This window comes from Podarcis filfolensis (genome assembly GCF_964270895.1).
Source record: "Podarcis filfolensis genome assembly, chromosome: Z".
NCBI lineage: Eukaryota > Metazoa > Chordata > Lepidosauria > Squamata > Lacertidae > Podarcis > Podarcis filfolensis.
In genome coordinates this window covers 50,030,405-50,043,426 of record NC_139617.1, presented here as the reverse complement: position 1 = coordinate 50,043,426, position 13,022 = coordinate 50,030,405, and the positions used below count along the sequence as shown (strand labels likewise).

General features: G+C 42.1%; 1 protein-coding gene and 1 long non-coding RNA gene across 2 annotated transcripts in view; one reads left to right on the top strand and one right to left on the bottom strand.

Moving 5' to 3' along the window:
• The first annotated feature begins 3,464 nt into the window (after positions 1–3,464).
• GLE1 (GLE1 RNA export mediator) overlaps positions 3,465–13,022 on the top strand; it is a 28,358-nt gene continuing 18,800 nt past the window's right edge. Inside the window, exons 1-4 of the mRNA XM_083596716.1 lie at positions 3,465–3,736; positions 6,588–6,700; positions 9,257–9,326; positions 12,512–12,654. Of these exons, the coding sequence (XP_083452842.1) occupies positions 3,547–3,736; positions 6,588–6,700; positions 9,257–9,326; positions 12,512–12,654 (516 nt within the window). The 5' untranslated portion in view covers positions 3,465–3,546. The remainder of the gene's footprint in view (positions 3,737–6,587; positions 6,701–9,256; positions 9,327–12,511; positions 12,655–13,022) is intronic.
• Positions 9,794–10,814, bottom strand: LOC310754646. Its single transcript, XR_014543936.1, has 3 exons — positions 10,722–10,814; positions 9,973–10,074; positions 9,794–9,812 (listed from the first exon to the last, which is right to left on the bottom strand). It is a non-coding gene; the product is annotated as an uncharacterized lncRNA (long non-coding RNA).

Sequence of the window (13,022 nt, the reverse complement as noted above, 5' to 3'; positions counted from 1 at the left end):
TTCTCTCTCATCCCTTCCTTCCTTCCTTCTTTCATCCCTTCCTTCCTTCCTTCTTTCTCTCTCTCTCTCCCCCCTTCCTTGCTTCCTTCCTTCTCTCTCCTCCTTCCTTCCTTTCTCTTTTCTTTCTTTCTTTCCTTCTTTCTTTCTTTTTTTTTTCTCTTACTCCTTCTCACTCTCTCTCTCTCTCCTTCCTTCCTTCTCACTCTCCTTCCTTCTCTCTCTCTCTCTCTCTCTCTCTCTCTACCCCTTCTTTCCTTCCTTCCTTCCTTCCTTCCTTCCTTCCTTCCTTCTCTCTCTCTCTCTCTCTCCCTCTCTCTCTTTCTCTCTTTCTTTCCCCCTCTCTCTCACTCTCACTCCTTCCTTCCTTCCTTCTCTCTTCATCCCTTCCTTCCTTCCTTCCTTCCTTCCTTCCTTCCTTCCTTCCTTCTTTCTTTCTCTTTCTCCCCCCTTCCTTTGTTCTCTCTCTCTCTCCTCCTTCTCTCTCACCCCTTCCTTCTTTCCTTCTCTCTCCTCCTTCCTTCCTTTCTCTTTTCTTTCTTTCCTTTTTTTTCTTTTTCTTTCTCTTACTCCTTCTCTCTCTCTCTCTCCCCTTCTTTCCTTCCTTCCTTCCTTCTCTCTCTCTCTCCCCCTCTCTTTCTTTCTTTCTCTCTTTCTCTTTCTCTCTCACTCTCCTTACTTCCTTCTCTCTCTTTCTTTCTTTCCTTCTCTCTCTCTCTCACCCCTTCCTTCCTTCCTTCCTTCCCTCCCTCCCTCCCTCCCTCCCTCTCTCCCCTTCCTACCTTCGTTTCCTTCCTTCCTTCTTTCCTTCCTTCTTTTCCCTTCCTCCCTCCCTCCCTCCCTCCCCTTCCTTCTTTTCACTTCCTTCTTCCCTCCCTTCCTTCCTTCCTTCCTTCTTGCCTTCCCTTCCCTTCTCTTCCTTCCTCCTCCTTCCACCTTACATTGCCTTCCTTCCTTCTTGCATTTCCTTCCTTCCTTCCTGTCTCCCTCCCTCTCTTCCTTCTTTTCACAACCTTTCTTCCTTCCCTTCCTTTTCCTTTCTTTCGTTTCCCTTCCTTCCTTCTTGCATTTCTTTCCTTCCTCCCTCCCTTCCCTTCCTTCTTTTCACTTCCTACCTTCATCCCTTTCCTTTATTTCGTTTCCCTTTCTTCCTTCCCTTCTCCCTTCCTTCCTTCTTTCCTTTCCTTTCCTTCCCTTCCCTTCCTTCTTTTCACTTCCTTCCTTCCTTCCCTCCCTCCCTCCCTCCCTCCCTTTCTCCCTCCCATTTCCCCTCCCTCTCTCCTTTCCTCCTTCCTTCCTTCCTTCCTTCGTTCCTTCCTTTCCTTCCTCCCTCCCTCCCTTTCCTTCCTTCTTTCCACTTCCTTCCTTCCCTCCTTCCTTCCTTCTTGCATTTCCTCCCTCTCTCCTTCCCTTCTTTCTTTCACTTCCTTCCTTTCCTTCCTCTCTCCCTCCTTCCTTTCTTCCTTCTTTCCACTTCCTTCCTTCCTTCCTTCCCTCCTTCCTTCCTTCCTTCTTGCATTTCCTCCCTCCCTCCCTCCCCTTCCTTCTTTTCACTTCCTTCTTTTCCCTTCCCTTCCTTCTTTTCTCTTCCTTCTTTTCACTTCCTTCCTTACCCTTCCTTTCCTTCCTTTCCCCTTCCTTCCTTCTTGAATTTCCTTCCTACTTCCTCCCTCCCTCCCTTCCTTCCTCCCATCCATCCTTCCTTCCTCTCCCTCCCTCCCCTTCCTCCTTTTCACTTCCTTCTTCCTTCCCTCCTTCCCCAGAGAGGATTCCCCGATCCCGCCGACCTCGCTTCCGCCGACCAGGCCCTCCTGGAAATGCGCAATCTCATTTCCGGCTTGTGGGAAGAGATCTCCCTCGCCGCCCAACGCAGGAAGCAGGAAGTGGAAGTGGAAACTGCGACGTTTCCTTCCTTCCTTCCTTCTTGCATTTCCTTCTTTCGTTCCCCTTCCTTTCACTTCCTTCCTTCCTTCTTGCATTTCCTTCCTTCCTTCCTTCCTTCCTTCCTTCTTGCCTTTTTTGCCTTCCTTCTTCCTTTCCTTCTCTCTCTCTCTCTCCTTCCTTCCTTCTTTCCATTTCCTTCCTTCCTTTCTTCCTCTTTCCTTCCTTCTTGCATTTCCTTCCTTCCTTCTTTCTGTCTTGCATTTCCCTCCCTCCCTCCTTCCTTCCTTCCTTTTCCCTTCCTTCCATCCTTTTCCCTTCCTTTCTTCCCTCCCTCCCTCCCTTCCCTTCCTTCCTTCTTTTCCCTTCCCTTCCTTCTTTTCACTTCCTTCTTTTCCCTTCCTTCTTTTCTCTTCCTTTCCTTCTTTTCACTTCCTTCCTTCCCCTTCCTTTCCTTCCTTCTTGCATTTCCGTCCTTCCTTCCTTCCTTCCTTCCTTCCTTCCTTCCTTCCTTCCTTCCTTCTTGCCTTTTTTGCCTTCCTTCTTCCTTTCCTTTTCTCTCTCTCTCTCTCCTTCCTTCCTTCCTTCCTCTTTCCTTCCTTCTTGCATTTCCTTCCTTCCTTCTTTCTGTCTTGCATTTCCCTCCCTCCTTCCTTCTTGTATTTCCTTCTTTCCTTTCCTCCCTCCCTTCCCTCCCTTCTTTTCACTTCCTTCTTTCACTTCCTTCCTTCCTTCTTGCATTTCCTTCCTTCCTTCCTTCCTTCCTTCCTTCCTTCCTTCTTGCATTTCCTTCCTTCCTTCCTTCCTTCCTTTTCACTTCCTTCTTTCATTGCCTTCCTTTCTTCCCTCCCTCCCTCCCTTCCCTTCCCTTCCTTCTTTTCCCTTCCCTTCTTTCTTTTCACTTCCTTCTTTTCCCTTCCCTTCCTTCTTTTCTCTTCCCTTCCTTCTTTTCACTTCCTTCCTTCCCCTTCCTTTCCCTTTCCTTCCTTCTTGCATTTCCTTCCTTCTTCCTCCCTCCCTCCCTTCCTTCCTTCTTTCCCTCCCTCCCTCCCTTCCTTCCTTCCTTCCTTCCTCCCATCCATCCTTCCTTCCTTCCTTCTCCTTCCCTTCCTTTTCCTTTCTTTTGTTTCCCTTCCTTCCTTCTTGCATTTCTTTCCTTCCTCCCTCCCTTCCCTTCCTTCTTTTCACTTCCTACCTTCATCCCTTTCCTTTATTTCATTTCCCTTTCTTCCTTTCCTTCCCCCTTCCTTCCTTCCTTCCTTCCTTCCCTTCCCCCTTCCTTCCTTCTTTCCTTTTCCTTCCCTTCCCTTCCTCTTTTTCACTTCCTTCCTTCCTTCCTTCCTTCCCTCCCTCCCTCCCTCCCTCCTTCCTCCCTCCCTCCTTTCTCCCTCCCTTTTCCCCTCCCTCTCTTCCCCCTTCCTTCCTTCCTTCCTTCCTTCCTTCATTCCTTCCTTTCCTTCCTCCCTCCCTCCCTCCCTCCCTCCCTTTCCTTCCTTCTTTCCACTTCCTTCCTTCCCTCCTTCCTTCCTTCTTGCATTTCCTCCCTCCCTCCCCTTCCTTCTTTCCCCTCCCCTTCCTCCTTTTCACTTCCTCCTTCCTTCCCTCCTTCCTCAGAGAGGATTCCCCGATCCCGCCGACCTCGCTTCCGCCGACCAGGCCCTCCTGGAAATGCGGAATCTCGTTTCCGGCTTGCGGGAAGAGATCTCCCTCGCCGCCCAGCGCAGGAAGCAGGAAGAGGAAGCGGAAAAAGCGGCGGCGGCCCAGAAGGCGGAAAACGAGAGAAACGAGAAAACGCCCAACTCCCAGGATCCGCAAAAAGCTCCGCTTCCGGAAAGTTCCGGAAGGTTCCGGAAAAACGGTGCGTTTGAGCGAAATGTATCGAAATAAATCTAAATATAATCTACGTTTATTTTAATTTTATATTTTAAATATGTATTGTCGTCATTTAGTCGTCAGCGCAATACATATATAAAATATAAAAGCAATTTTTTAATGTATTTTTGTATATGTATTGTATGTATGTGTTTATATTTTATATATGAATAAATATATAATATGTTTAATAATACAATAATTTAATAATATATTTAAATATATTTAAATATAAATATCATTATTCATCTTTAGAAGTCCTTTTCAGTTCCGGAGATCGGTTTCAGTGAAATAGATCGAAATGAATGTAAATGGAATCCATATTTTTATGTTTTATATATGTATTTTATATATATATATATATATATATATATATATATATATATATATATTTATATATATGTGTGTGTATATATATATATATTATACATAAATTATATTTCTATTTCTATTTAAGTATAAATAGAATTATTCTTCTTTATAATCTATATTTATATAATATATATATATATATATAATATTATATACTTAATATAATATATATATAATATAATATAATATAATATAATATAATATAATATAATATAATATATAAGTATAATTTCTATTTCTATAGCTATTTAAATATAAATATAATTATCCATCTTTATAAGTCATTTTCAGTCCTGGAGATCAGTTTCAGTGAAATATATTGACATAAGTATAAATATAATCTATATTTTTTATTTTATATATTTATATATATATATATATATATATATATATATATATACACACACACACACACAAACACAATAATTTATATTTATATTTAAATATATAATTATCCATCTTTATTTTTATATATATATATATATATATATATATATATATATATATATATATATGTATATGCTCATAATATATATAATTATAAATATGAATTATATTTATATTTATATTTAAATATAATTATTCATCTTTATAAGTCATATTCTGTCCTGGAGATCAGTTTCAGTGAAATATATCAAAATAAAGAATCTATATCTATCTATCTGTATCTATCTATCTATCTCTATTATGTATATATAAATATAATAATTCCTCTTTATAATCTATATTTTTATATAGATTATATAGATTTATATTATATTATATATATATATATAATAAATGTAAATTATATGTCTATTTCTATTTAAATATAAATCTTTATAAGTCATTTTCAGACCTGGAGATCAGTTTCAGTGAAATATATCGAAATAAATATAAATATAATCTCTTTCTCTCTCTATATATATATAATTTATATTTATATTTATATTTAATATCAAAATAAATATAAATATAATCTCTTTCTCTATAATTTATATTTATATTTAAATGTAAATATAATTATTCATCTTTATAATCTATATTTAAGTATAAATATGAATATAAATATAAATATTCATATTTATTTTATATATATATATATATATATATATATATATATATATATATGTATATATATGTATATTATAAATATAAATTATATTTATTTTTAAATATAAATTATAATTATTCATCTTTGCAAGTTGTTTTCAGTCCTGGAGATCAGTGAAATATATCCAAATAAATGCAAATAGAAACAGAAATGTAAATATAATTATTCATCTCCATAATCTATATTTAAATATAAATATTCATCTTTATTAGATAGATAGACAGATAGATAGATGTATATTATAAATATAAATTATATTTATATTTGAATATAAATATAATTATTCATCTTTATAATCTATATTTAAATATAAATATGAATATAAATATAAATATCCATCTTTAATATATATATATGTGAAATATATATATATGTGTGTGTGTGTGTATTATAAATATAAATTATATTTATATTTAAATATAAATATAATTATTCATCTTTATAATCTATATTTAAATGTAAATATGAATATAAATATAAATATTCATCTTTATTATATATATATATATATTATATATGATATAGATTAGATATATAGCTATAGATATATATATGTATACTATAAATATAAATTATATTTATATTTAAATATAAATATAATTATTCATCTTTATAATCTATATTTAAATATAAATATGAATATAAGTACAAATATTCATCTTTAATATATATATATATATATATATATATATAATATTTATTTTTAGATGTAAATTATAATTATTCATCTTTGTAAGTCATTTTCAGTCCCGGAGATCAGTGAAATATATCCAAATAAATGCAAATAGAAACAGAAATGTAAATATAATTATTCATCTTTATAATCTATATTTAAATATAAATATTCATCATATATATATATATATATATATATATATATATGTATATTATAAATTATATTTATATTTAAATATGAATATAATTATTCATCTTTATAATCTATATTTAAATATGAATATAAATATAAATATTCATCTTTATTTTATATATATATATATATGATATATATATATATATATGTATATTATAAATATATATATATATTTAAACATAAATATAATTATTCATCTTTATAATCTATATTTAAATATAAATATGAAAATAAATATAAATATTCATTTTTTTTATATATATATATATAATATAATATAATATAATATAATATAATATAATATTATATTATATTTTATATATATATATATATATATATATATATATATATATATATATATATATTACAAGTATAAATTATATTTATTTTTAAATATAAATTATAACTATTCATCTTTGTAAGCCCTTTTCCGTCCCGGAGATCGGCGAAACATATCCAAATGAATGCAAATAGAAACGGAAACGAACCGTCTTTTTTTAGGGCTCCAGCTCAAGTCCGACGAAGAGACCCTCCAGTGGTACCAGCAGCTCCAGGACCAGTTGGACCAGTGTGTGGATTCCTTCGCCGGCCTGGCCAATAGCAAAGACCGCCAGGTAGCCCCTCCCCCCAACCTCGGAGATCGTGCCCCGGATCCCCAGGCGGTTCACCCTGGATCCTCGGGTGATTCCCCGGATCCTTTGGATCCCCGTACGAGTCCCTGGATCTTAGGAGGATTCTGCGGATCCCTGCATGAGCCCCCGGATCCCTCTAGGATTCCCCAGATCCCCGTACGAGTCCCTGGATCCTCGGAGGATTTCTCGGAGCCTCGGACCGTTCTCCGGATCCCTGCATGAGTCCCTGGATCCATCTGTGATCCCCAAGATCCCCATACGAGTCCCTGGATCCTCGGAGGATTTCTCGGACCGTTCTCCGGATCCCTGTACGAGTCCCTGGATCCATCTGTGATTCCCCAGATCCTCAGATGGATCCCTGGATCCTCGGATGAGTCCTCGGATCCCTCTGCGGTTCCCCAGATCCCCATACGAGTCCCTGGATCCTCGGATGATTTATCGGACCCTCGGACCATTCTCCGGATCCCTGTACGAGTCCCTGGATCCATCTGTGATTCCCCAGATCCTCAGATGGATCCCTGGATACCTCGGATGAGCCCTCGGATCCCTCTGCGGTTCCCCAGATCCCCGTATGAGCCCCTGGATCCCTCTGTGATTCCCCAGATCCTCAGATGCTTCCCGGGATCCTGGGATGAGTCCCCAGATCCTCGGATGATTCCCCGGATCCCTGTACGAGTCCCTGGATCCCTCTAGGATTCCCCAGATCCCCATACGAGTCCCTGGATCCTCGGAGGATTTCTCGGACCCCCGGACCGTTCTCCGGATCCCTGCATGAGTCCCTGGATCCATCTGTGATTCCCCAGATCCTCAGATGGATCCCTGGATCCTCGGATGAGTCCTCTGATCCCTCTGCGATTCCCCAGATCCCCCTGGATCCCTCTGATTCCCCAGATCCTCAGATGGTTCCCGGGATCCCTGGATGAGTCCCCAGATCCTCGGATGATTCCCTGGGTCCCTGTACGAGTCCCTGGATCCCTCTAGGATTCCCCAGATCCTTTGAGGAGTCCCGGGTCCCTGGACGGTTTCCCGGATCCCTGTATGAGTCCCCGGATCCTCAGATGGTTTCCCGGATCCCTGGATGAGTCCCTGGATCCCCATACGAGTCCCTGGATCCCTCTGTGATTCCAGGGATCCTTGGACGATTCCCCGGGTCCTTTTAGGAGTCCCTGGATCCCCATACAAGTCCCCGGGTCATTGGACGGTTTCCCGGATCCCTGTAGGAGTCCCTGGATCCCTCTACGATTCCCCGGATCCTTGGATGGTTCCCTGGGTCCCTGGACGGGTCCCCGGATCCTCGGATGATTCCGCAGATCCCCGGACGAGTCCCTGGATCTTAGGATGATTCCCCGGGTCCCTGGATAAGTCCCTGAATCCCTCTATGATTCCCTGGATCCTTGGATGATTCCCCGGATCCTTTTAGGAGTCCCTGGATCATTGGACGGTTCCCCAGATCCCTGTATGAGTCCCTGGATCCCTCTATGATTCCCCGGGTGCTCAGACAAGTCCCCGGATCCTCGAACCATTCCCCAGATCCTTTTATGAGTCCCTGGATCCCTCTATGATTCCCCGGATCCTCGGACGGTTTCCCAGATCCTTGGACAATTCCCCGGATCCTTTTAGGAGTCCCTGGATCCCCAGGCGATTCCCCCCGGATCCCTGGACGGTTTGCTGGATCCCTGTATGAGTCCCTGGATCCTTTTATGAGTCCCTGGATCCCTCTATGGTTCCCCGGATCCTCGGATGATTCCCTGGATCCCTGGATGAGTCCCTGGATCCACTATGATTCCCCAGATCCTCAGACTGTTCCCTGGATCCCTGGATGAGTCCCTGGATCCACTATGATTCCCCGGATCCCTGGATAAGTCCCTGGGTCCCTCTATGATTCCCTGGATCCTTTTAGGAGTCCCTGGATCCCCATACGAGTCCCTAGATCATTGGACGGTTTCCCAGATTCCTGTATGAGCCCCTGGATCCCTCTGTGATTCCCCGGATCCTCGGACAATTCCCCGGATCCCTGGACGAGTCCCTGGATCCTTCTGCGATCCCCCAGATCCCTGTACAAATCCCTGGATCCTCAGACCATTCCCCCAGATCCTTGGACGATTCCCTGGATCCCTGTACAAGTCCCTGGATCTTAGGATGATTCCCCGGATCCCTCTATGATTCCCCAGATCCCCGTACGAGTCCCTGAATCCACGGACAATTCCCAGATCCCTGGACGAGTCCCTGGGTCCCTTTATGATTCCCCGGATCCCCGTACGAGTCCCGGGATCCTTGGACGATTCCCCAGATCCTCAGACCATTCCCTGGATCCTCAGACCATTCACCAGATCCCCGTACAAGTCCCCGGATCCTCGGACGATTCCCGGATCCCCGTACGAGTCCCCGGATGAGTCCCTGGATCCCTCTACGATTCCCCGGATCCCTCTATAATTCCCCGGATCCCCGGACGAGTCCCCCGACCCGAATCCAGGGAACGGGAGGGAGGGAGATCCCAAAACGCCGGTGATCCTTTTCCTCTCCCCCCCCCCTTTCCAGGAAAAGAAGATCAAAATGGATCTCCAGAAAGCCGTCACCACTCCTGTCAGTCAAATCTCGACCAGAGCAGGTCAGCTGTTTCCTTTCCGACTTCCGACTTCCTTTTCCTCCACTTCTTCCTTCCTTTTCCTCCACTTCCTTCTCCCTTTTCCTCCACTTCCTTCTTCCTTTTCCGACTTCCCAATTTTTCCTCCACTTCTTCCTTTTCCTCCACCTCCTCCTTCCTTCCACCACTTCCTCCTTCCTTTTCCTCCACTTCCTCCTTTTCCTCCACTTCCTCTCTCCTTCCTTTCCCTCCACTTCCTCCTTCCTTTTCCTCCACATCTTTTTCTTCCACTTCCTCCTTCCATTTCCTCCATTTCCTCCTTCCTTTTCTAACTTCCCATTGTTTCCTCCACTTCCTTTTCCTTCTTCCCAATTTTTCCTCCACTTCCTCTTCCCTTTTCCTGTTTCCTGTTTCCCAGTTTTTCCTCCACTTTCTCCTTCCTGTTCCTGCTGCTGAATTTTCCCTCCTCTTCCTCCTCCCTTCATCCCTTTTTCCTGTTTCCCAATTTCCCTTCCGCTTCCTCTTCCCTTTTCCTTCTTCCCAATTTTTGCTGTGCTTCCTTTTCCTTTTTCCAATTTTCCTCCACTTCCTCCCTCAATCCCTTTTTCCAGCTTCCACTTCCTTTTCCAAAATATTCCAAGTCTTCCACTTCCACTTCCTATTTCCCAACTTCCCGCTTCCTCTTCCTCCAGGATCCCAGCTGAATGAGATCTTTGACAAGATCCATGCCTTACTCTCCGGGAAACCCGTCCGACCCTCCGCTTCCTCCTCCCTTTACCTTCTTAATTTCCCCTCCACTTCCTGCTTCCTTTCCCTCCACTTCCTCCTCCCTTTTCCTGTTTCCCAATTTTTCCTACACTTCCTCCTTCCTTTTCCAACTTCCCAATTTTTCCTCCACTTCCTCCCTTCCTCCCTTTCTCCAACTTCCAACTTCCCAAATCTTCCACTTCCACTTCCTGTTTCCCAACTTCCCGCTTCCTCTTCCTCCAGGATCCCAGCTGAAGGAAATCTTTGACAAAATCAGCACCTTACTTCCGGTAAACCTGTCCTTCACTTCCTCTTCCCTTTTTCCAACTCTTCACTTCCTCTTCCCTTTTTCCAAATCTTCCACTTCCTTTTCCTGTTTCCCAATTTTTCCTCCACTTCCTCCTTCCTTTTCCTCCACTTCCTCCTTCCTTTTCCTCCACTTCCTCCTTCCTTTTTCTCCACATCTTTTTCTTCCACTTTCTCCTTCCTTTTCCTCCACTTCCTCCTCCCTTTTCCAACTTCCCAGTGTTTCCTCCACTTCCTTTTCCTTCTTCCCAATTTCCCTTCCGCTTCCACTTCCCTTTCCCTTCTTCCCAATTTTTGCTGCGCTTCCTTTTCCTTTTTCCAATTTTCCCTCCGCTTCCTCCCTCAATCCCAATTCCCAACTTCCACTTCCTTTTCCAAAATCTTCCACTTCCTGTTTCCCAACTTCCCGCTTCCTCTTCCTCCAGGATCCCAGCTGAAGGAGATCTTTGACAAGATCCACGCCTTACTCTCCGGGAAACCCGTCCGACCCTCCGCTTCCTCCTCCCTTTACCTTCTTCCTAATTTCCCCTCCACTTCCTCTTTCCACTTCCCGTTTCCCAACTTCCCACTTCCTCTTCCTCCAGGATCCCAGCTGAAGCAAATATTCCTGTTTCCCAATTTCCCCTCCACTTCCTCCTTCCTTTTCCTCCACTTCTTCCTTCCTTTTCCTCCACTTCCTCCTTCCTTTTCCTCCACTTCTTCCTTTTCCGACTTCCCAATTTTTCCTCCACTTCCACCTTGCTTTTCCTCCACTTCCTCCTTCCCACCACTTCCTCCTTCCTTTTCCTCCACATCTTTTTCTTCCACTTTCTCTTTCCTTTTCCTTCACTTCCTCCTCCCTTTTCCAACTTCCCAGTGTTTCCTCCACTTCCTTTCCCTTCTTCCCAATTTTTGCTGCGCTTCCTTTTCCTTTTTCCAATTTTCCCTCCGCTTCCTCCCTCAATCCCAATTCCCAACTTCCATTTCCTTTTCCAAAATATTCCAAGTCTTCCACTTCCTGTTTCCCAACTTCCCGCTTCCTCTTCCTCCAGGATCCCAGCTGAAGGAGATCTTTGACAAGATCCACGCCTTACTCTCCGGGAAACCCGTCCGACCCTCCGCTTCCTCCTCCCTTTACCTTCTTCTTAATTTCCCCTCCACTTCCTGCTTCCTTTCCCTCCACTTCCTCCTCCCTTTTCCTTCTTCCTAATATTTCCTCCACTTCCTTTTCTGACGTCCCAATTTTTCTTCCACTTCCTCCTCCCTTTCCCGACTTCCCAAATCTTCGCTTCTTTCCTCAATCCCCTTTTCCTACTTCGCAATTTTTCCTCCACTTCCTCTTCCCTTTTCCGTTTTCCCAAATCTTCCTCCTCTTCTTCCCTTAATCCCCTTTTCCTACTTCCCAATTTTTCCTCTACTTCCTTCTCCCTTTTCCAACTTCCCAATTTCTCCTCCACTTCCTCCCTTTCTCCAACTTCCAACTTCCCAAATCTTCCACTTCCACTTCCTGTTTCCCAACTTCCCGCTTCCTCTTCCTCCAGGATCCCAGCTGAAGGAGATCTTTGACAAGATCCACGCCTTACTCTCCGGTAAAACTGTCCTTCACTTCCTCTTCCCTTTTTCCAAATCTTCCACTTCCTTTTCCTGTTTCCCAATTTTTCCTCCACTTCCTCTTCCCTTTTCCTCCTCTTCTTCCCTTAATCCCCTTTTCCTACTTCCCAATTTTTCCTCTACTTCCTCCTCCCTTTTCCAACTTCCCAATTTCTCCTCCACTTCCTCCCTTCCTCCCTTTCTCCAACTTCCCAAATCTTCCACTTCCACTTCCTGTTTCCCAACTTCCCGCTTTCCCTTTCCCTTCTTCCCAATTTTTGCTGCGCTTCCTTTTCCTTTTTCCAATTTTCCCTCCGCTTCCTCCCTCAATCCCAATTCCCAACTTCCACTTCCTCCCTTCCTCCAACTTCCAACTTCCCAAATCTTCCACTTCCTGTTTCCCAACTTCCCGCTTCCTCTTCCTCCAGGATCCCAGCTGAAGGAGATCTTTGACAAGATCCACGCCTTGCTCTCCGGGAAACCCGTCCGACCCTCCGCTTCCTCCTCCCTTTACCTTCTTCCTAATTTCCCCTCCACTTCCTCTTTCCACTTCCTGTTTCCCAACTTCCCGCTTCCTCTTCCTCCAGGATCCCAGCTGAAGGAGATCTTTGACAAGATCCACGCCTTGCTCTCTGGGAAACCCGTCCGATCCGGCGGACAAAGCGTTTCCGTCGCTCTCCACCCGGAAGCGCTCAACTTTTCCTACTACAAACTGGCGGAAAAATTTGTGGTAAGATTATTTGGGGGGAAATATTATTATTATTATTATTATTATTATTATTGATATTATTAACACTATTACTATTATTTCTATTATTATTATTATTATTGATATTGATATTATTGATATTATTAACACTATTACTATTATTTCTATTATTATTATTATTATTATTATTGATATTATTGATATTATTAACACTATTACTATTATTTCTATTATTATTATTATTATTATTATTATTATTATTATTATTGATATTATTGATATTATTAACACTATTACTATTATTTCTATTATTATTATTATTATTATTATTATTATCTTATTCTTATTCTTATTATGGTTTTCTGCTCACATTATCACTATTGCTATTA